This window comes from Bombus bifarius, unplaced genomic scaffold (genome assembly GCF_011952205.1).
Source record: "Bombus bifarius isolate JDL3187 unplaced genomic scaffold, Bbif_JDL3187 scf7180000007996, whole genome shotgun sequence".
Lineage (NCBI taxonomy): Eukaryota > Metazoa > Arthropoda > Insecta > Hymenoptera > Apidae > Bombus > Bombus bifarius.
In genome coordinates this window covers 6,117,662-6,142,698 of record NW_022884376.1, presented here as the reverse complement: position 1 = coordinate 6,142,698, position 25,037 = coordinate 6,117,662, and the positions used below count along the sequence as shown (strand labels likewise).

The following is a 25,037-nucleotide window of genomic DNA, read 5'->3' as shown; positions in this document are numbered from 1 at the left end:
AGCAGATCGACTCTTCGGGTAACGCTTAAAGTTTAGAGAACGGTGGAAAATTAAGTTATCGTACAGCGCCTCAAATAACAGATTACGAATCGTATAAAACTTTGACCAAATAAAATGTCACGTGAATAAAGTAACGAGTAATCTTAACGCTCGATTTGCAACCAACTTTATCGGATAGCATTCACACAGAGAACATTTTACAATAATATCACGAATTTCGAATGTTTTATATATTTTTGGATATTATGCGTACGCTTGGATTTTTTGCACCTTTACATTAACCATAAAGGCATAAAAATCAATAGTTTATCTATAACTAAACTAATTAATATGCGTATTTATTTAAGAAAGATAAGTTGATAATTGCGAGAAGATAGTTGTCGTAGACGGTATTGTGTCTGGGTAAATTGGTTTACAATAATATCAAAGATTCCATCTTGTAGTTTAAAATGAACAAAATCTGATAAATCGTTAAAGATAATCTAAAAAAAAAAAAAACGTTTGAGTGGGAACGTGTCTGTTAAGATTTTAATAATGATAATTCAAGTCATCGAAAGATACTCGTCACATGCCGTTGAATGATTCATAAATTCTGCTAGCCAATCCTAGACCTTGAATGAACGAAAGAAAAATGCATAGCTACGATATTATGCGATACCGAAGAATTTCAGTGAGAATCATTGTAGAATATCGCGTTTCTTACTTTCTGTAGATAGTTATTTTTAATCATATTACTGCAAGCAATGAAGGTAATCATTAATATTTTACGATAGTACGAATATACATAGTAATAATCATCGTTTAATTGCATTAACTTTCTTTCTCCTTGTAACTATTCTAATTGTATTTAATTGTATTAGCGTCGTAAATTGCATAAATTAAAAAAATATTAAAAAACATAAAAAGAAAGGTTTAGTGAAAATATTGCAAAAAATTTACTAGTACTACGTGAAATTGGAGATTCAACAATTGTAGCGAAAAGATAAAATTAATGTAATGCAAATTATTGAAATTTCTAGTTAAAGTTTCTATTGAATGAACACTCTTAAGAAATTAACATAGATAAAGAGACGATTATTTACAACGCGATGATCAATGTCGTTATCTTTCGATTTATTTGCAACCTTGTCACTGTAAGTAGCATCATTGAACTTTTATACGATGTAAAAACTTTAACCATGTTATCTAAAAAAGATTTAATTTTATCCACATTTTTTAGTCGCCATGAAACTAATTTTACTTTAGTAACGAATTTAGTAATTCTTATAATTACTTTAATAATACTAAAACTTGAATAATTCGTTCTTTTAATTTATCAATTCAAAAATATACGTACAGTATATCGTGTACAACAATAAATTTATGTTTTATTCTTTTGAATTCTGAATTAAAGTATAATGTTTGATCGATAAGCGGTTCTTCTTCATTATCTGTTATTTTTCATTTATATAATAAAAATTTACGTTCAAATATAAATCAATTCGGTCGACTATTCGATTCAATAAATGGTGTTACACTATATCTGTCTATTATAAATTTATTGTTGAGATTAAAAAATGTGTTATATAATATTATAGTGATTTTGGAATGAACCCAATCTATAAAAAGGGACTGTGACCCGAATAATGGCCCTATTCACTGTTCTGACTTTACGTTTATACTTACCTACATGACATCTGCGCCAGCGAGAATCGGACGCCGACACAAAATGGAGGGGAGAGCGTCGAGACGATAAAACTACATGTAACTCTCTCCGCTGCTCAGTATGCATTGAGAAAGCGAAAAGTAGTGAACGAATTATTACGTTATTTCTCGTATTTATATTTATACGGAAGCAACAGAACGGTTTACTAAGTCGTTGACAAGAATTCGATTCCACCAATCACGATTGTCGTTTTAACTTCCTCTGCAGGGTAGTTTAATCTGTACAGCGCACGCGCAATATCGACAGTTTTGCTTGCACGCTTCTTCAATAGCATTTCAAAGTAACGAAATTGTCACTAAGAAATTATTCACTTTCTGCGAACACAAATCAATTATTGGAAGCAGTATCGTCGTAACATCCGGTGTTTCGATATTCCAACTTATAAGACAACGTCAAAGGTGAAGAACTGACATCCATACTTTCAGAGTTAACTTTTACTCGAAGGTACCACGTGAAAGTGGTTTGCTTGTATCATGTGAAAGAAGTACACTCGAAAGAAGCATCTACGAATATTCGCGGGAGTACTAGAAGGACAAGATAATAAGAATAAATTTGTACAAGTGTGAAAAATTATTATATAATTAATTCGAAAATCGCGTTGAAAATTTGAATGGAATAAGTGTCGGAAGCCACGCCTAAAGTAACCGATACACTCGTGAGCGTCGATTGAGGTTAGCTTGCTTCTAAATGATCATCGCGATTTAAGTGCGTCCGTCGTCCGTGCGTAGCGACTGACGATTTTATTTGTACACACTGTGCGTGCGTGTTCCGGAGGAGTGCCAGCTCGAAGAAAGGAATAATGTCAAGCAGTGTTTGCCACGCGCCCCTACCAGCACGAATGGAAGCATTCACCACGAGGCTCTGTCTCCGTGCTGCTGACCAATATGAGCGGCTTCTGCAAGCTCACTTCAACAAGGTACGTCTGTCGAAAGATACAACTTACTTCGATCCAGCAATCCACGATGCTAGCACGCCACGAATACCTTCGATAGTCAATCGAAGTACGAGAAACTTCGACGATGCATAGACTGTAGTGTAACTATAGGGTTTCATTATAGGAGATGCTTCGTAGTATGCACACTTTGTAATATAGCGCTTTTTCAAGCGTCTAGAACGTTAGAAAAATAATTGGTAGACTGTGAATATTTATGCAATTTTATGTCTTTATAACTAACCTAACCCCAATGTAAATAGAAATTTGTTTCACCTACTAAATTTTATAATAAACGCTGTACTTGAAATATCGTTTTATACTTTTGTATATTATATGCATTCTGCAGATATTTGGATCCTAAATTTACCAAAAATGCATAACCAACCACGGTCGAATAATTGGTGTGTAAAAATGAGATTGACGATCTGATTGCGTGTTTTCTTTTTTCTTTATTATTCGCGTAAAATACATGAATTTAATTGTACGTGGATAAACAAGATACTACATACTTGTACATCTAAGAATTGACTCATAATATGATGCGATTTGAACAAGTAATCATTGTGAAGCCGTATTTCGTGGTAAAACATTGATCCGTATTCACATGTGACTTCGTTAACGGTAACATTGTTCTGTTTTCCAATTCGCCGTTATATTCCCTTTCGCGGTATTTATTCGTACAGCGTCGGCGTGTTTCATTTAATATTAATTCTGACTTTCGATTAGAAATAAAACAGTCGCTGGAGATGACGAGAAAATTTGGATTTTTTCTTCATTTCCTAAAGAAATGATCGACAATTTGTCAGATAAAAATATACATTCTCTTTTTTATTCCGAATTTGGAACGTGTTATGATTCATATATATTTTATCATCAAGTTATTGGTATTTATCTGAATTAAATTACCATGAAGACCCTGTGTTCAAGTTGATAGTGTTTTAATACCGATTTCGTTTATTTTATTTTGATCCAAACGCATAGATATTCTAACAAAGAACGTGATATTTTAATTAATTTCACGATAACCTGTTAACTTTATTTCCAAAGCAATTGTATGAGATTATTTAATAAGTTATGCACGGATACGTAGAATATAAATTAAGATTAAATATTCCGAAACATCGTGTACATTAACTCGAATCTAAGCCAAACTCGTGTGGTTTGATGACCCGACCTATGATTCAACGACCCCACTTGAAGATTAAGAAATTGAAAATGAAATATGTTTTATTATTAGCCTCTGAATCGAAGATGAAAATGTTTGAATTTTTGTGATATAGATTGTTAATAATAACGGATGTGTACAAGTTTCCAATTATGACTCTTGCATTGGTATACAGTCTCGTGCACCTGTCCAATCGTCTATCCGAGCGACTAAGTTACGCTTCTGCTAAGAGTAAAATTAAGCTATGCAAACCGGTCTTGTATTTTTAGTACGTCACTTTTGTTCGTTGCAACTGCAAGTCAAAATTTTGTTACCATCTATATTGTGTCTATTTATTGATTAATAGCGGCTAACGCGATAGGAGACCAATTGGCAAAAAGATTTCAAAGGAAAACAAATCGAGCAGACTTTCGAAATTTGAACAGTCGACCTTCGATGAAGGCAGATGAATAAATTCAAGGCGGTGCTCGATGACAAATTCAAGGATTACTTTATATCTGGAACAGAGAACGTGTTAAACCATTAACTTCGTGCAACTTATTTGATGGTTGCAATTGAAAAAGAAACGATAAAAGTACTCATAAATCAGTACTTTGAATGTGTGAACACCGTAATTCGATGAAACGCTGCTTGCTCGTTTCGTAGTAATCTGTTGTTTTAAAATACTCGTAAACCTTCGATGTATGCATTAAATTCCCAGTGCCCTTACGATTTATTCGGAGTACGTGTGTGACTCATAGCAATATTTCAAGTTAAATTGAATATGTTGCTATGTCCAAAAAAAAAAAGAAAGAAAGAAAGAGAAAGAAGAAGAAGAAAGAATTCTTATCGTTGGTACTAGGCGAGAGATACAATTGAAAACAAATCTTTCGGAAAATTACCTCAAAATGAGAAGTTTTAATACTATTGGGATATAAGGAAGGATAATAAATCCATGGAATTCATACGTGTTTATGGTGTAATTCCAAGAAAATATGAGTTATTAACGAATGTGTGATCCGTTACAATTATGAAATTCCTCGTGCTGATAATTATATCTCATATACTACTATACTGTTGCTTATGAAATAAGAAAAAATGCAACGAAAGGAACAATCACTTTCATGGATATAAAATACTTTGAATATCAAACTTATGACAGAAATAAATACAATTTGATAACGTGATTCTTCCCAAACGCTTTATACGACAAATGGAATCAAGGTTTCTGAACGCAAAGCAAACATTAGGAACACAAATTAGGTATTATACGAATACTTGTATTAATATATTTTATTTATAACTATATTTTATCTATAATAATAATAAATGAACATGAAACATTTGACTGTGTAGTTTGCCCAATTTTTCTTGCCCAAATTTTCGAAGTATCGCTCGATTATACAAAGAATTCATTGACCCTTCTACGTAAGAAATTCCAATTATTATTCTACATAAAGTAATTTAATTAACTAACTAATGCTAGCATATTTATAAAATTATAAACTTGCTTTTTTGGTTACACGTTAATTAATCGTATTTGTGCCCGTATACATAAATATGCTATCAGATAATTCCTATAACGTGAAGGATACACCTCGTATAACCTGGTACACACAGAAAGTAGAACAATCCTCATAATCCTCACGTATCTGCAGAATCATTTAGTAGTAATAAAACAAAGGCAGAAACTATATCGTAATTGTAGTATGCAGACTAACAAAATTATCATATATAATCGCGTATAGATACGTTAATTTTATTCAGTTTTTATCAGTGTGTATGAAAAGTGCAGTTGCACTCTACAACTTAAGAGATACTAAAATATATTTAACGATAAATTTACAATCATTTTACATGACATCAATGATTCATAATTTTCAATTACTTATGCTTCGATATATAACATCATTCCTCGTAAATAGATACATTGCCCTGCGAAACAACAAATGGATGGTCTACTTATGTTCTGTAATTGGATGAGAGAAGCTTCTTGTTCTTCGTGAAATCCGTACATAGTAAATAATTATTCTTTAACGCAGAGGAAAACTCGAAAACGACGCTCATTCTGTGTATCGAAACCTTCTTTCCCTTGAATGAAATTTCCATTCCATATTTCCATTCCATATTTCCATTCCATATTCCATCCATTATCTATCTAACTATTTATCTACACTGTGGAAGCAAGCATTGCCAGTTTGGTTTTTTCCACGATGTTTACAAATCCAGCGCAATTATTGTAAATTTACCTTTAATCGACGACATTTCCATCGATTACGATTGATCGATAAGACGCGTTTGACGATAACAAAATTATAGTGAAAAAAACATGTAATAGCTTAAAAAAGTAACGCAGCACCGGTCGAAAACTATCATTATAACACATATATGATTACCGAAAACTGTCGAGATTGATCGTTATATTACGAATAAATTGTTTACGTCTTTATTCTCAAAATTCAATGAAAATTTAATATTAGGAGGAGTCGACTCAAGTTTGTTTATTGCCCTGTTATTCTTAACTCGTTTTTGTTTTTTTTTCTTTTCATTTTTACTTTTTTTTTTCGTATAGATCGATAACTTTCACGTGATACGATATGAGCGCACCACGAAGAAATCAAGGTGCATATTTTTGCTACGTAATAGACGACGTCAATCAAGGAGAATGTAATAATTCTAATAACCACACAGAACACGAGATATGTACCACGTTCATTTAAATATTCTACATGTTATTCGATCAATTACGTATACACGGTGCAACCAGTTTCAGCTTTCCAAATTTCAAGTTTAGTTTTTATCATTTTTATTCCTGTCGCATTCTTCTGCTCATTATCGACCCAATCGTATTTTGCCTAATATTGAAAGGTATCTCCAAACGCGAGGAAAATATGGAAGAACTGTTATTGGTATACATGATCCTCCGTTGCAATTCTTTTTTCCACTAAAATGGAAATAAGAGTCAAATAAAGAAGTGCAAGCAGATAGTAGCAGAATTAATCACGTTACGATCGACTAAAAATTACCGATTAAATATTTCCTTGCTTCCTATACTCTCGACGATAACAGTGAGAACAAATACGTAACAAATTATAATGCAATACGTAATTGAGTTACTCTTGCCAAATCGGTAAACTTGGCAAAACAAAAAGCAGAGGAAACCGATCAATTTATATAAGACGAGCAAGTACTTCGGCACTAAAATGTCCAAAAGTGGAATTTAATCACTTTGGCCTGTGAATTGCTCAATTATTATTAACACTGTTAAAAAGATACTATACGTTCGCCAAATGGTATCAGTTTGGTTGCAATCGTACGTGTATTTGTATATCATAAACGCGTTAACAGTCTACCATACCAATTACATAAGTATCGTTACATATATCAGAATTCGACTTTTACGAGCATTGTATGCGAGCAAAGCGAAAATGTCGAGTCTAAAGACCAATGATCTATCTGGAACACCAGCAGACTATTAAAAAACTAGTTTCATATGGACCACGGGTCACTCGTCTATCAGGAAGAGAGAATAGCAATGAGGTGAAGGTATCCTTGTAGAAATATCAATGATCTTCTTAAAGAAGCATCGAGAAATATTTTTTTCTCATTTCGATTTTGTTCTAAAAATAGATATCGATCTCAGGTAGAGAAAGGAACAATAATAAAGATGATATAGAAGTTAAGAATCATTGGTTAAAAGGAGCTGCACGTAAACAGGATCGATAGCTCTCGCCACGACCTTTGTCGCTAAACTATTTATGTTAATCGAGCCATTAATTAGATACGTATAGTGACACGTAGATTGCAGAGTATTTTTAGTACGACCTTATACCATTTGTAGATTTAACTGTTTATAAACACCGTGGATGATGGCGTTCGGGTGATGTTGCGTTTATACATTTTTATGGGCTAAGGTGGAATGTTTATCGATTACGAAACTGTATACGCGATTGATAAAAGATAAATCTCTGTGAGCGTGCTGCTTCGAAATTGTCGTGCTTCTAATGATACATCGTATCATAATAATCTCGGATATCGTTGGCGGAGGTTCTTCAGAATGATTAAGGAACAGTATATTAACATGGATTTTATTTATCGAACGTATATATATATATACACACATATATATATATGTATACATATATACATCAGCTTTTTTATCTGCAAGTTCATATCGTCATTGACAAGAGTTACGATTATGTAGCTTCTTAAATTAATCGTTTATTCCCATCGTACAGAGCATGTGTTATTCCTTTTATCTGAAAATGCCAAGCACGTTGTAACCATAACTTGGTTCAATGAAAGTACTCGAGCACTTAAATCTTAATACTGATTACACAATTCAGAGGAAAAAGTCAATATATCTTGGAATTCGATATCGTAGCATGTAAGTTTCTACAAAGATGTCAAATTTATTTGATATTTCGAGATACCTACGTTTATCGTAATAATGCGTCACTGGAGAATATAATATCAGAGTAAACATACAATGTCTCTATAATGATAATGATCAGTATTACCCAGTAAATTAAATTATACTTCGCTTTCCTTTTATATTCTTTAATATGAAACCCACTTATACATGCAGACTGTCAGGAAAATTGTTCAATAGAAATAAATTACCTGCTGTAACAACAATATAAAACAGACGAGAAGAATAATTATTTCTCAAGTAATTGAATAGACAGCGAATTAGTACCTTTTCATTGATAAATTATTGTTTTCTTTACAATTTGATTATGTAATACAGTAACATTAATCCTAATCATAATTGCAGAGCGTGAAAAACCGAGACAAATATCTCTCAAAACTTATCTATTACGTAAAAATCATTCGCCAGTCTTTCTTATTCTGTTTTTCTTTTTTCAGAAGATGTTTTACCAAATAATATTTATTATCAAACTTGTACTAATATCGTATTAATATAAAATTTATATATTCAGGTTCTACAGATTTAAAGTATAAAAGAAAATTTATTTTCTTCGCTTTACATACGTAAAACATAGAATATACATATAGGCAAATACACGATACTATATTTAGTTGACGAATTGGAAAATGTCTATTTAATAACAAATAGCGTGTTGGTGTTATCGTTAAAAAATATAACCACATGATCGAATGGCTTTCGATTGATGATAGTACATATAAAGTCAGGCTTGATTTATAAATTGTTTTTTTCCTGTGGGGTCACGTTTGTAGGGGATCATTGATCGACATTTTAGAGCCCTCATTTGCTTAAAGCGACAACAAGTAATATACATATACATATGCATCATGTCATTGACGTCGATCTAGTATTTAATTTCCGCGTCATTTTAATTGAGAAACTGGCTTTTTGTTGTTCTTTATATTTCTTATACTCGTGTTACGACATTTTTTGACCTCGTTTCTACCTCGCTTCGTTTATCACGTTTATACCTTGTTTTTGCCTCTTTTATCATGTTTCTGCCTCGTTTTCATCTTGTTCTTGTCTTGATTTCCGCTTCGTTATTCTGAATTTCAAGATTGTTATTCTTCTTAGAACACGTTACAGACATAGTTGTTCGTTTCCTTAATTCGACCGCGTAACAGTCTTTCGCTGTGAAAGTTGTTACTAGTATCTAAAAAAGTATTAAACAAAAGGAGAAATATCCAGAAATATGCTATTGCTTCGAGATTTTGTTAACGTTAAAACCTGATATATAATTGTAATAAATTTTTGACTTCTATGCAGAATAAAAAAAGGGCAAAAGTTATAAATATGGAAATTGGGGAAAGAGAGGAACGGAAGGCACAATATACAATAACAACGTTAATACATCACGGAGGAATTTGAATGTATCGTATAAATTAGTTACACTATTCTAGAATTTTATTACTACAGGAGGAAATTTACATGCGCTTGAAAAAATTGCATAACGATTGATTGTAATTACTGTTAATCAATGTCATCTATGAAAAAAGAAGATTATTTTCTTCTGACGCAGGGAGAAGTTCCCGAGGATCGTAGCAACCTTTCGTATTTGTGCAATGCATATTTATTTGCATATTATAACGCACGTAATAGCTAGTAGATGCGATAAAAAAAAAATTTAGGCATAACTATGATGAAAGATTTACGTAGCATAACACAGTACCATAACAACATCGACTTATTAATTTTACGTCATATTTTATCGTCACTATTATCTCGGAAAAAATTGGTTATTAAAAGCGTGATATGCTATTATCTTGAACTCCTAAACAACACATTAACATCAACCTACTAAAATAAAATCGAGAATTTTCAAAATGTTTTTTTAGATCATCGTGTCTGTTATTGTTACTTTATGGCTGGGCATTAAATAAGATGGAAGTAAAAAAAAGAGTAAAATTTACGATTAACAACAAATTAAAATATATAGGTAATTTAATGATAATTTTATTGTACGTATTCAAATTTAATAAAGACACATATACGTGTAATATACTCAGGTTCGTAACTTATTAGCTTTAAACAAAGTTAATCCACTTTTTACATATACACACACACGTCTCAACACATACACGTGCAGCTATAAGCATAAAATACATGAAACTGCACGTTCTATAGTATTTTAAGTAGGATCAAATTCAATTCGTCCGATTACGTAAAAAGCGTATCGTCTTACTAATTGAGCGTTAAGACTGAATAAGCACTCTGCAAACCGACTTACAACAATTCCTGTCTTTGGTAAAAAAATATCCATGATACTAAACGTATTAACATCGTTTAGCATTTGCCTTACTTCGTACTCTTTTTTTTTTTTTACTTTTCCCATTTTTATCATAGAAGGTGTTTATGTTATTAGTTGCCAGCGTTTTTATGGTAAACGACAAGTATGAGGAAAAAAGCGGAAAAGACAGATGGTCGGTTTAGACCGAAATACATATTCACGATAATATCTTTTTTGCATTCGTCGAATCGTCTCATCAATTGAAAAGATCAAGTATTAAACATGGTCGAAAACTGATTGATTTCAAAGAGATTTTAACTAATTTTATACAAAACTTATCATATGGAGAACGAAGAAATATGTAACGAAGTACCCTCGTATTTATATTTTCTTTGCCTTACGATAAATTTTACAAAATTAAAGTTACAATATCTTTTAGACTACCGAATCTTCGAACATGTTTTTTTCGTAGAACGACGAGAGGCTTCGATGTGTGTAAAAAACAGAGAAGGTTTCCGTTTCAAAAAAATAGCGCAACTGCAAGATGCATATACATTTTTGCTGCTGTGAACAAAATTTTATCACGCGAACATGTAGCTCAGTTCGAATCATTCATCTGTTTCCCCTTTCATTTTTTCCACATACTGATCGTTTACAAGAAAAACGCTGGGAACAGCCCGAATACCCTGTATATTGATGTTGACCTATGTGCACCTAAACAATACAGTCATTAGCGATTTAATACATTTTTTACCTTAACATTCGAAGGATATGACGTAAGAAAGAAGAAGAATTGATCGTAATGAATATTTTCCATAGGGGTTGTACCAATCTCTTACAGGTGATGTTCAAATTTCATCCAAACGGATGATAATCAACGAGTGGCTGATCTTTATGACTTTTTCGCTTGCATAAAAATCGATGCGAAGGCGGCGCAATATAATATCTAGATATACGAACTTGAACTCGATAGATCTTTGAAGACCTACGTTGTAACTCGACGTGTACTATCGCTTAACTCTGCAGTCTAAGTTGAAACTTAAAATCGTTAAATCTATACAGTTCTAAACAAAATGATTAAAATTGTTAATAGCGAAACAAGTTTTCTTCCAGTGTCTTTGAAAAGACGTACATTGTCCGGATCGTTCGTCGTAGACCAAAGGTTAACAGGAATTCGGAAACTCGACTCTGTAGTTTTTTGAAAATTATTCTTTCTGGTTTTTTTTTCAATCCTGCTGTGCTCTTCTAGTCTATGCGAAATGGATGTGAAACGGACGCCACGTTTCAATAGACATTAAAAAATATACACAGTTTTTAAATACTTGGTTTTATCATTCGACGTAAGTTTTATAACTTTTGCGTGTTTCGCGCTTCTTACAAATAAAATGGTTCAAAGAACAAAGATATCCCTCGATCGTTATTATATTAAAAGTAGAAAAATGTGCAATTTTACGTTACAATAGATATACTATAGATAGGTATACTATAAGAGTAAGAACACGATAGAATCGAAGATAAGTATCCAAATTTTGTTTAATCTAAACCTGAACTTTCCTGTACTTATTTCCTAGCAATTTTTCTGTAAACGACGTGCAATTTACTAAGATCAGCGGCGCGATATTTCGTGCGCGAAAAGAGGTCGGCGTTCGCGATTCAGTCACGAAGAATAAAAATCAGCAAATAATATAAGGCGCGTGTACGCGATCTTATCCCATTATTTCCAGACAACAATTCGCCTCGCTTTCGCAAAGAAGACAAGCTACGGTTGCACTTTTATCAAATCGTCTTGCTCGTGCATTGACGCACTTGAGCCGAGGTCGTTGTCGCTTTTCTGGTGTATGGTTCGGATGAAAATTTCGCCATCCGTTTTATCGAGGACGACGCAAGCTTCTAAAGAAAAACATCGCGCTTCCGCGATCGTGATGTTTGCGCGCGTTGCGCGCACTTCTTTTCCACTATTTTGCCGCGTTATTTGTGACGCTTTGCGAAATAATATAATAATACAGAATAAATAATATTAGTAAAAATAATAATAATAATAATAAAAAGGGGATAACCGTGCGTTTCGACAATACAAGTTGCTATGCAGTGACTATAGAAAGCATTGGTACACTATTGTATTTATTATAGCATCTACACGCTAATTAATTAGATTCAAAACATATTATTCATTTCGTATCGGTAGTTTAGCTAGCAGCACTTTCGTACGATTCAAAAAAATGTCTTCTTATGAAAATGAAATTTTATTTATTAAAAGGTAAGTGTATGTTCCAATACTTTCTGTAGCCAGTATATAAGGCCAATATAACATAAAATGTTTAGAAGTGTGAATTACGAATGAATCCTGTTTTTCCCCTCGGATTCTCTTATCGGGTTGGATATGCAGTGAATCTGGCTTATCTGGTGGCTCCCGTTGTTAAACGTTAAAACTGGAACGGTGCTCGATTGAAACTTATCTGCAACAATGCAATCTGAATACACCAGTGACGTCAATGCTCCGTAAAACACGACTCTACTTACGAAACGAGTTACAAGCTTCTTTTTCCTCGTTCTTGTGACGATATAGCCGAAGGCTAAGGCGTAGGTGCGTGATTTATTGTTCGACACGTTTGTCAAACAAAAGAATACACTCCTCCTCCTCCTTCTCTTCCTTTTCGTTTTCAAGTAAAAAAAAAGAGTGATATCAATTTTATCGAATCTTTATATTCTACCGTATATATTCTGTTGTACGAATATGAAAATCATCAGCCTCGTTTCTTATAACTTCGTATAATTATTTCTAATGCTTCCGAGTAGCAAGAAAGTTCCAAAATCCTCAAAGATCCATGTCGATTTAATCAGCGATATTGATAGAGCCATCGATCGATTATACGCGCCGGTACTTCACGCAAGAAAGATAACTTTTATCTTAAAATCTACAGCGATTAAAAACACATAGTAAAATACTAAAAAAAACCATAGTAATTATCCGTTCCATACTCTACAGAACAGTTGATGATTGAAATTCATCACTGAAAGTATCATGCCGAATTAACATATGTTTATTCGCTCATTAAAATTTTGAATACGATTTGTGTCCTCTTACGTTGACGGATCAGTTTTAGAATTTCGACTATAGATTTCGTTATCGATACCGAACAACGCATAAATGTATCGCAAATACGATTCAAGATAAAAAAAAGAAGAAAAAAAAATAGATCGTAAAACCGAGTTTCCAACGTCATTGCTGTCTACGCGTAGCTTTCGATCTACCGTTTCATAAACCATTCCTCGAAAGCTGTTTTGCTGGTTATATGTTGACATTTGCACCGAAGACAGCTCGTTATACACGTACATTCCTTACATATTTTATTCCAAGCGTGCCGTGATTACCGGCATCCGATCGATCATGATCGTATATCGAATGTAAATATCCTGAACTCCTCTATCGACTCTGCGAGTACTCGCGATCGGACGATCCAAGCAATTGTGTTCCTTCTACCGTGATTTATAGTCCGTTTATACCAACTTGTTTCGATTCAACATTCAGATCTAATCAAGCAGAAAAATTTAATTTGCAAATTATCGTTACGTCGTAAGCTCGTATTTATATCTTTTTGATCGAACAGAGAAATTTGATTTATAAACCACGTAGACACGATACGTAAAAACATAAGAGAACCGTGGTGAATTTTTATTTCTACGTCGCGTCAAAAACGAGAAAATATACCATTGTGAAATACCGCACCAATAATAGGATCGAATAACGACAGTTTTATTGTCTGAAACTATCATCGTGTTTGCCATAATCAGTCGTACTGACTCATGACTCTTCAAACGTATAATTACGTGACACAAACAAAATCTGCCCAAGCAACGATACGTTTGCAACGAGAAACGAGATACATTATACTGTTGATAAAATTTTCATTTTAAAAACGCCTAGTCCACCTATATTTGAACGCAAATGGTAAAATTACTCGAAATTGTAAGTTACATTTTACCTCGCATCGCGTTATACACGCGCGTTGCCGATTGTTCAAGCAAACATCTAATATTAAAGAATGGTGTACTTTTCTGTTTTATTCGCAAAATATTCTGCTTTTCTATGGTTATTTATAGTCGGTCATCTAACTAGCATTTGACGTAATTCTCATCGTGACAATAACTGTTGCGCCAGCGCAATTCGAATCTCCTTGATTGCCACGTGGTTGTTTACTACGATCAAATATACTGGCTGGTTACGCACAGTGTAACGACCCTCGTATATATTCATTTGAAATGCGAGCAACGCGGATCACGGTGACGAGCCAACGTCAATCGGATGCATTAAATTATTTCAAATGAAATGGTTAAATTCCTTTCTTCTTTCTTTTTTAACTGATATACAGGGTGGTTGGTAACTGGTGGTACAAGCGGGAAGGGGATGATTCTACGCGAAAAAAGAAGTCGAAAATATAGAATAAACATTTTTTTTTTTAATTTTTCCATCGAGACAACGATCTACAGTGAGATCCGTTATAACGAGACGCGATAAAGTGCAGGCGTACCGAGCGAAAATTCAAAGTCGATTTTCTCGAAAACAAAGCCTCGAACGACAAATTTTTATTCTATATTTTCGACTTGTTTTTTCGCGTAGAATCACCCCCTTTCCGCTTGTACCACCAGCTACCAACCACCATATGTATATCAACGAGTTAGAAAAATTTATCTATAGAATTTTGCGTATGTGATTTAGCAGAGGAAATAAAAATACACTTTGCAATAAAATTTGTTATGCTTACGTGGCAATACAATTGCCATTAATGCGTTAATGAATTTCTAAGAGAAATATAAAGTATTAAAACATTTATTTCGAAAATATCTTGAGATAAAGTTACGTCAGAAGTTACAAAACCTTTCCTTTTCTCAATGTCAGTAGGAAGACCTATAAGGTTTAATATTACATTAAACTCGTCATTTGTATGATTTCGCGTAGATACAACGGATGCACGTGATTTCTATGACATTGTATTTTATATTTTTCTTGCTTCTTTTTTCATAATAAAGGTGAAAGTAAATAAATTGCGTTACATTTTAACTTAATATGCGTCCGAGTGTGTCGAAAAGAATTTCTACTATAATATTTTCTATCTAAAGGATGCATGTAGATTTCTGTAATTGACTGTGTACACAAATATACAATTTGTCGTAGAACTTTATAAATGTGTAGCAATATCACCGTGTAGTTCTTACTTTATATTTCTTGATCAAAGAACGTTAAATGTATGTATTATCGTCTCAACGTTACAATCGTTCGAACAAACAATCGTTAACTCAGCTCAATTCAGAAACAATGTCGATCAATCATTCGATTCGCCACCAATCTCAATCGCCATTGTAATATGGAATCACATTGGGGAATTGCAAGGTATAATTTTGCCATGTCCTCACGTTCGGACCTTGTCGACTAAATTAAAATGAATGGCGTATCGCGAAATCGAATTCCACGACGAACCACCTGTCCGATCGAAGCACGCTTCTCGTCACGCTATTAACCAACTGTTTTCAACAGCCACGCTATTTATTCTACGTTGAAAATATTCGACAAAAATACTACTATATCGAACAGATAGTACCGTAACTATGTATCGGAATGGTAAACTAAAAATAGAACGACTGGATATATTCTTTATAAATTGATCTATGGGTATCTATCTATCGGTATAAAGAGAAAGATCTTCGTCCATATTGTATTTTAACAGGTAGTAATCTATGCGTAAAACCATTAAACATTTAATCGAAGGATTAATCATTGATCATTGTTATTATTAATCATTGTTACAATTACATGCTCGGTTTTTTATCAGTTTCCCTGACAAAACCAAAGATCAAAAGTTCGTGCCTGTTATCCTAAAAACGAAACTTATCAACTTACATTACCCTTAGGAAAATATAAAATTCCGATAAATTGTTCGACGTTAGATAACGTCAGGTTTATCGGAAATTACTTACTTAAAGGTCCCTAGAGAAACTCTGTCGATACGAGCGACTTATTCTCGTAACCACGCGTTTCCTTCCATTTTACATTCCATTTACACTCTATCAGCTCTCTACGCGTATATATACATATGTATATATATGTTCCGCGTGTCTAGTTCCGGCTACCAATTTACACGCAATTATCCGAACATTACGCGCGTCGACCGTTCAATTGTTACAATCGCGACTCGCTTGACACTCGCAGCGAAAAATACACGTGACACGTCTTAATTGGATTATTTATGAATGGCGTTGCGGCAATTAGCACGAGACGCTCGCCACTCGTTAAACTCAATTAACGACGCTTGCCGATGGATTTCGATTTGTTGCGTGCGCTGGACCACGTGCGGGCATGTGCATTGCGCCTGCTGCACGCTCTCCTTACTCCTTGCTTCAGTCGCTTTCGATTGACGAACGAAGGATACGTTCGATTTCATACGAAGAGCAAGGCAAAGTACAAGGAATGCCACGGAATAGCTTTTATCGAGAAAATTAATGTTTTAGTCCACTAGAATAGAAAAGGAACTTAGAGGTCGTAAAAAAAGAATGATTAACAAAATATTTATTTTACAGTAGACGGTCCTTGTTCTCTTTTTTTTTTTTTTTTTTTATTAGTCAGTAATGATATTTAATTTATAATCATTGCGATTTGATAGTTCAGCGACTTCGGTTCTCGCGAAGGAAATGTGTTGTAAATTGGAAAATCAGGAGACACGGGTATTCCTCGTGTTTTCCCCTCTTCGTATATGAACCGGTGTTTGATTACAAAATGCACGAGTCGCGTAACAATCGCACACTATTTTTATCTTATAGAAAGGAGGTGTGTAAATTTATTTTCGAAATCCATTGGACTTTTGGCCACACGTTTCACTACGGTCGTTTTTGGTATAATCGAATATCTATCGTTCTGACGTTACGCTGCCGAGGCTCGATATTCTGTTACTCAGCTGCGTCGAATTTTGCAAATAAATGCCGAATGTCCTTTTCGTACAGTTAAACGACGCAGTTTAATCATGTTCTTCATTTATAAATTCGTTCCTTCTTGAGAGCAGTAAAAAATGTCATTATATAACAGCTACCTGTGCTTTGCAAACGAAATGTTTTATATTTAATGAAAGTGAAGAGGATATACGTATACGATATAACGCGAAACTATAGTATAATAAATAGTAGATATTTATGCGAATTTTTAATTTAACCTAGGTAGAAAATATTTGTTTAATTGCTAAATATTATAGCAAGTACTATATTTTGGGTATTTGATATAATTTTGTAGCTTCGAAATTTTCTATAAATCCATAAAAATCCGTAGTCTTAATATCCGTATAAATGAATAATTCTCTCGTATCAAACGGTCTATACAGTAGTCAAAGTGTAATAATACTTAAGGAAGATAAAATATCTTTGAACTCTGAATGAATACGGAAATTATTAAAGAGATTAATTTCGAAATAATCGAGCAACGATTTCAACTAGAATCGTATCGGCTAGATTAAATTCTTAGTAGATTTTTTTGGTTACAGCCTTCGAGCAAAGAGCAAACGCGACTGAATCATAATTCGAACCACAAGGAACATCGAAGGCAGAAGGATGCTTCGTCGAGCAGCACTTACAGCGCCTTCCGTCAATGGCGAAGGGGCACTTCTATGGGCTCGAATCGGTCCAACAGTGTTGGATCTAGCTCGACCGGAGCCCTTGCCAAATTGCCTAATGATGCAGCGACCATACAAAAAATGGAACAGTTTCCACTGGTCCTTTCCGATACCACTATGCCAGAAGAGGATCTTTCGTTGAAGTTTTTAGCGCTGGTATTCATCCTCTCGTTTTATACTTTTTCGCTAATGAAAAACGTCGAATCGTTAATAATTGAGAGTAGTCAGTGAAATGGTATCTCTATCGCTATTTTCGATAAATTTTAATTTGAAATAAAATATAGAAAAATTTGTACGCGTACGCGCTAATAAATATTAAGAATTTAACAAAGGGATAATACAATAGAATGCTTTCCATTTTAAACGTTGTTTCTCCGATATAATGTATATATTTGTATATATTTGTTGTTCGTATAAAAGAAACGAACTATACGAAAGTGAAATGTTATTCCTTTATCTGACATCGTTTATTTTTAGTATTTATCCTAAACGTTATTTTACTCAATTATATTTCACTGTAGAGATACTGTTGAAAGCGAAACGTCTGACAGCTATGTAACGGGGAACATCGACGTGCAGAAATTCATCCTTGGTAAAGTCTTAATCTAAGAAATAACTAGCACGTTCGAAATACATAAGATAATTATATAAATAACAACAAGCAACAATGAATTATCCTATCTACTGAAATATAATTGATATTCGTAAAATATTCAGAAATTCTAAAATGTTGCAACTTAATTTTACAAAATTGCATTATTACTACTACTATTTGACTGTTGTTATTACCATTACTACTATTATCACAGCGATACGTTTAAGATCCATTATCTGTTGAAAAAGTATAATATATACTAAAGTCCAATTATACTAGTTTACTTTTACATGTATGCATTATCTATTGTTAAATAGCTGCAAATAAACAAATTATGAATATAGTTTTATCGTAAACTTTATCATTGCTAAGAACTAATTATATCTGGAATCTAGTTATTAATTGTATTTATATGAAAATTTGTACTGTTTATTTGTTTCTTGTAGAACGCCTTGGATTTAACAGCCCCAGCCAGTGACGTTCTGTTGAAGAACAGATTAAAATCCTGGTTTCAATTATCCGGGCATCCGGATGGTTTCGCTCCCGCTGGACCTGGAACAGTTTGGAAGAGAAAAACTGGAGGAGCAGAAAATACAGAGAGAATTGTTTACGAAGCCCTTAGCAAGGACAAGGAATTACGGGATTGCATTCCAAGGTAAATAAAATACATGAATTAATAATCACTTAAGTAAGAAGTTTCATTGTCTCAAATATATGATAAATATAGCATACAGTTTTTGTGAAAGAGAATTCCAAATAAGAAGAAAGGCATCTTACTATTCTTAGAAATGTATATACCAACAATTAAAAGGGATTAAAGCTACTTGAATGTTATCAAATAGTACGTAAATTATCGTGTAATCTTCTATCAACGAAGCTTAGACCGATTGATATATGTAATTGATAAGCTGTAATGAAATTAAACAATTTTAACATTTTAACACCAAACAATTTTTTCGACAGGCTATAAATTCCGATAAAGTTTCGTCCGATTAGTTATCTCTTAATGTAAACTACTTATAATAGTATATAACGATATAATGATATAATCGTCAAAAAACATTTTATCTATCTAATTTTAAAGCGTTTCATTTTCATGTTTTAGATACTATCGTGAAGTGGAATACAAAGGTGACACGTTCATAGAGCTACAGGATTTACTATTTGGTTTCAACGATCCGCACGTAATGGATATCAAGATGGGCACGAGAACGTTCCTCGAATCGGAAGTGTCAAAGACGACCGCTAGACCGGATCTATATCAAAAGATGATCGCCGTTGATCCAAGTGCTCCGACCAAGCAAGAACACGAGCAACGTGCCGTGACTAAATTGCGGTACATGCAGTTCCGTGAGCAACAGAGCTCGACCTGTAGTCACGGATTTAGAATTGAGGCTATGAAATTACCCGGTGGTCCGCCGATCACCGACCTAAAGAAAGTAAAGTCACACCAGGAAGTGCTCGAAACTATGAATCTATTTCTTGGAACAAGCGAGAACACTCGCGAAAAACTGCTCGCACGGTTGAAAAATCTTCGTTCAAAGATCGAGATGTCTGAATACTTCAAAACTCACGAAGTATGTATTAATTGTACATACGCGATTAAATACTTGGAACATCAAAACAGTTAAAAAAGAACTGCTCTCTTTTCGTTTTTAAAAAATTTTTTTAACAGAATTTTAGGAGAACAAATAAGCGATACAACGTACATTATTTCTTTTCCAGATAATTGGTAGTAGTATTTTTATGATCTACGACGATGATAAAGTTGGCGTTTGGTTGATCGATTTTGCTAAAACACGAGGATTGCCAAATGGACATAGAGTGACACACAGGAAACCATGGGAACAAGGCAACCACGAAGAAGGCTTTTTATTTGGTCTCGATAATCTTATTTCTACGATAGAAGAAGTGAATCTTCCAAACGCGTAATTCTCGTATAATAACTATTTCATTCGTGAAATCAACTTACATGAATATCCTATACTGGTGTCATCCTAATAACGGCTATCGTTATTTTCTTTATTTGCTTCAATAAACTAAATAAAAAATGTCCAATTTTCTCTTTGGAAAAATTCCATCGCATATTTTGCAGATATTTTCTGATACGATTGATATATTAAAAACATTAATACCTATACTTCTGTGTATAATTATCATTGGTCTTTATAAAGAATTAAAAATGATGAGACTGCCTATAAAATACAAATTATGTATTTAAATACGTTAAAACAAAACGCTAATACAAGGTATTTGAGGCGGAAGACTGCTTGTTGTTGCATTTTTTCTATGAACTACTTTTAACCGAAAAGAAGTTTGATAAACATCGCTTTACAGCATATTTAGTGAGCGTACAAAATTTACATTGATGTACAAATATAGTGTTAACTAAGTATAATCGTTTAGAATAATTATTTATGAAGAAAAGTTAGATTGTAAGGTCTATTTTTTGAATAAAATACTCGCTACGTCGAACAATTCTGAGTAACAATCTTATATTAAATTATTTTGTTGTCTAACTGCCAATTTTAGTAGAAAGAACATTTATAATAAAGCATTTCGTTTAAGACGTATAAATTACACAAAACGTATTTTTATTGTATTTATCAGTGTAATTCCCGCTAACATTTGTTTTTCTGCGTAAATACTGATTGTTATATATTAGACGATGTTAAGCAAAATAAATAATAGTATGAAATAATATTATTCAACAATATATACAAACATTTCGAAAACTAAGAAATCTCAAACAAATTTGTGTCATTCGATTTCTATCGATATTATATTTTACATTTACATGATTCTAGTAGAAAATAAAGCATAAATAAATATATACGATACATCTTTCTTCATTACAACCTTATTATCCATGAACTTTATTGAATAATAATCTCCTCGATGTTGGTAACGGGTTGTTCCAATGTACTTTTCGATTTTGAACTGATTATGGAATCGTACCATCGAATTTCGGCAGCTGCTAGACATTTGTGCCTACATAGATAATGTTACATTTATGTATTCATCTATATACATATGATCCATCATATATAATGCTACATACATATATTACAATTACAAGTGCATTAAATATTGTAAGTTTCTATGTTAATTATACTAACGCATCGATTTTATCACTTGGTGGCTTTCTTACAGGATTCCACCCAGAAACGGGTTTTTGGTTCGTTACCATTAAACCTCGGACGCAATAAGATAAAATAACTTTATTTAAGGTAGGATCCTGAAAATTTTAATATTAATTTTTTTAATTAAGTTCTTATTATAACTTTTTTTACTTAATGTATATATATATTAATACTGATGTTTTCATTGTGTATGAAACAAAATGTACAATTTTTTTAATTGAACGATAAATAATAAACGTACTCGCCACTCAGAATTTAAAACATCTGCTATACTTAAAATATTTGTAGAAATATCTACTTCCTCTATGTTTCCCATAGTATTCAAATAATTTTCTTGCAGGAAGTTCAAAAATACTGTTGCTTGTGACTGGAAGAAAGCTGCTATTTCATCAGGATCATGTACAAATTTCCAGTTGTTTTCAGTTTGAATTCCTGTAAATTTATTTATTCAGCAAGTCTTCAAATCTTAATGTACACAAAATATCTACTCACTTTTTGGATTAATTACTCGCCCGACACCATGAAGAAGCCCTAAAGACTCTTCTCGAATATTACATTTATTTTCTCGTTCTTCTGGTACTAATGATATTAAGATGTCATTTAGAAATCAAGCGTATTATTATAACTTATTATATTTACCTTTTAATGAAATGAAAATTAGATTTAACAAAGCATTTCTAATGTCTCCTATGCTATTTGATAATATTTCATCAACTTTATTTTGTGAAACATGTAACATATGCCCAGCAATTGAATTCAAAATCTTAGTTATTCTTTTTAATGCATTTTTCATTGCAGTTTGTGTAACAGAGTTTATACTAAAATATAAAGGTTCTATATCAAATATGTATAATAGAAAAACAGATCATGAATACATAATTATATTTAGAAACTTACTTAATTAAATCTATGCCAAATTTTTCTCTTATATTAGGAGAAAATAACGTTTGAAGCAATTTTGAATTTCCTACTTCTGTACATACAAACACTATAGGTTCTTTTCCAATTTCAAAGTACCTTCTAAAAATTAAAGTTTATAATAACTATATTTCAATAAAAATGGCAAAAGAAAAAATAAATAATTCTAATTACTGCAAAAGAGAAAAGAAACTCTCCTTCTCCTCATAAAAGACATTTGGAAAATCTTTTACAAGAAGTAAACGACTAGAATAATTACTTAAAACTGAACTATATCTGGTAGCTCTGATTAAAAATTCTTCAAATCTGTCTCCTTGTCTCATTATTCTGTCTGAACAAAAATTTAGAATTATTTCATCATTTTATTAGATATTACTAATAATTTATTGGTTTGAGAAAGAAAGAAATTACTATTTTCATCCATAATTTGATCAATAGGAGTAATCCATTCTGTAATATTGAAACCATTTTCTCTTGCAAGAACCCTTAGAGCTGTTGTTTTCCCACAACCAGATGGACCAGATAAAATTAATATGGCAGGTGTGCCTTTCCTTACTTTATATTGTAACCAATTTAGAATCTCTTGCTGTTTTTGTCTACTAACTACTAATTCAGAAGGGCTTTGTGCGTCACAGGCTTCCAGCAATGCAAACAGGCTATTAGCATTCTTTTTTTTCGGCATTATATCATAAGTGCTTGATACTTCTAAAGCACTAGTTTCTAGTACTTGTGAAATGTTACGTTTAATCCCTGGTGTTCTTTTGATAGGTTCACATTCAAACGATGACATCAACCAACTACTGTTTTTCTAATGATAAACAGAAACATATTTAACATCAGTGAAGAAGGTATTTACATTTATGCATTAAGAATTAAAGGACTTATTCTGTGAAAATATACCTTTGTACTTGCCATACTGTAATGGGCATATAAATTCTTTATAGCGACAAAATATGTTATTACAATTCAGATTATTATTACAAAAATATATAAAATCTTTTGTTGTAATTGTAAGCATAGAAATATTTTCCAGTTATATCAATTTTTCATAGTTGTCTAAAAATAATCATAACTCGATTAATTATACAAAACTTTGTAACATTGTCTTATATGTTGAACTATATTATTTCAAATATCTTTTTGCATAAAAACAAGTTTTCAATATGATATAATATATTTATATCGTACATAAGCCATATGTTAACCAAAAAGGGGAGAGTGAATTAGGGAAAAGAGCATGATCTTAGACTGTGTTTAGAGAGAATGTGAGAACAATGTGCAACAAAGAACGTGTAGATAACTTGGCTCGTGTACAATTATTATTTCAATATACTAAATACATTTATACTTTTTCTTTTACTCCTTTACGCTTGATTGATTAATCCCATCAACTTTTAATTATATCGCAACATTTGATTAATAATTATCTGTTTGTAAAACAAACGACATAAAGATCATTTTATGTTCTTTTTTCACAGCCGACATTTATTTCAAAATTCAAATTGTTACACTAGATATACATATAGAAATTACAACATAAATTTTTAAAAATATATTTCTGTACTAATACCTCAAAAAAATCGATAATATTGTATTTGAATAAATTAATATATTCGTGTTAGAATACTTCGAAATATTTTCTGAAATTATCCAACTGGTTAGACCCAAAACACTTTTTACAGTAAAGATTGTGACTTTATAAGTTGTTTCCAAATACACATGTCACTTTCAGTATGTATGGTATCGATTAAATATCGTACATTTCAATGTTTGCACAAAAGTTCAAGAAAATATTCAATAACATAATAATAGTATTAAAGGCTTAATTGACTGCAAGCATAGGTACATATAGTTGAGTTCACAGACACACCGTAGTTCACAATTTCTCAACATGGGTCCATAGCGTGCTTCCAATGTTAAAAAGTTCAGCCAAAAAATATATGCTAGAAATGAGAGTTTCTAGCGACCAACGACCGAATTACATGCACATTTCGTTTCTGTTGCTGTTGGTGAGAAAAACGAGAAGGAAAACGCACTCGTATCGACGGCGCGGCATAATGAAGGGTTACCAACGATCGGCAAGGATGAACAAAATATAAAAATTGCTTACAGTTTAATTAAATATTAACAGTACATTGTTTTTTCTCTAACAATTACAACAAGGCCACTTTGCGAATGAAAATAATAATCAGGCGATACCACAAGCAGCCATCACGGCGAGTAGCAGATAGCAACAACCAACAGTAATGATCTTTCTGAAAATGATTAT

The 25,037-nt window shown here is 32.6% G+C and overlaps 2 protein-coding genes and 1 long non-coding RNA gene across 4 annotated transcripts; 1 reads left to right on the top strand and 2 right to left on the bottom strand.

Annotated features, from left to right (window-relative positions):
* The first annotated feature begins 1,753 nt into the window (after positions 1-1,753).
* Positions 1,754-21,154, top strand: LOC117205915 (inositol-trisphosphate 3-kinase homolog). Of its 2 annotated transcripts, none has more exons than XM_033444760.1 (5): positions 1,754-2,621; positions 17,968-18,268; positions 19,154-19,362; positions 19,813-20,284; positions 20,433-20,760. In XM_033444760.1, the coding sequence occupies exons 1-5, from the start codon at positions 2,590-2,592 to the stop codon at positions 20,637-20,639; spliced, it is 1,221 nt and encodes a 406-aa protein (XP_033300651.1). In that variant the 5' UTR covers positions 1,754-2,589; the 3' UTR covers positions 20,640-20,760. The 2 variants fall into 2 exon arrangements, with proteins under 2 accessions (XP_033300651.1, XP_033300648.1); XM_033444757.1 differs by having other exon boundaries at positions 1,755-2,621; positions 17,984-18,268; positions 20,433-21,154.
* LOC117205918 lies at positions 10,542-14,812 on the bottom strand. Its single transcript, XR_004487309.1, has 2 exons — positions 12,981-14,812; positions 10,542-12,916 (listed from the first exon to the last, which is right to left on the bottom strand). It is a non-coding gene; the product is annotated as an uncharacterized LOC117205918 (long non-coding RNA).
* A 130-nt stretch (positions 21,155-21,284) lies between the features above and the next one.
* LOC117205914 (cell cycle checkpoint protein RAD17) lies at positions 21,285-23,817 on the bottom strand. Its single transcript, XM_033444756.1, has 9 exons — positions 23,669-23,817; positions 23,180-23,576; positions 22,943-23,099; positions 22,748-22,870; positions 22,490-22,668; positions 22,343-22,429; positions 22,092-22,282; positions 21,827-21,945; positions 21,285-21,698 (listed from the first exon to the last, which is right to left on the bottom strand). Exons 1-9 carry the CDS (start codon positions 23,681-23,683, stop codon positions 21,584-21,586), a joined length of 1,383 nt encoding a protein of 460 aa, XP_033300647.1. The 5' UTR covers positions 23,684-23,817; the 3' UTR covers positions 21,285-21,583.
* Positions 23,818-25,037: the final 1,220 nt, after the last annotated feature.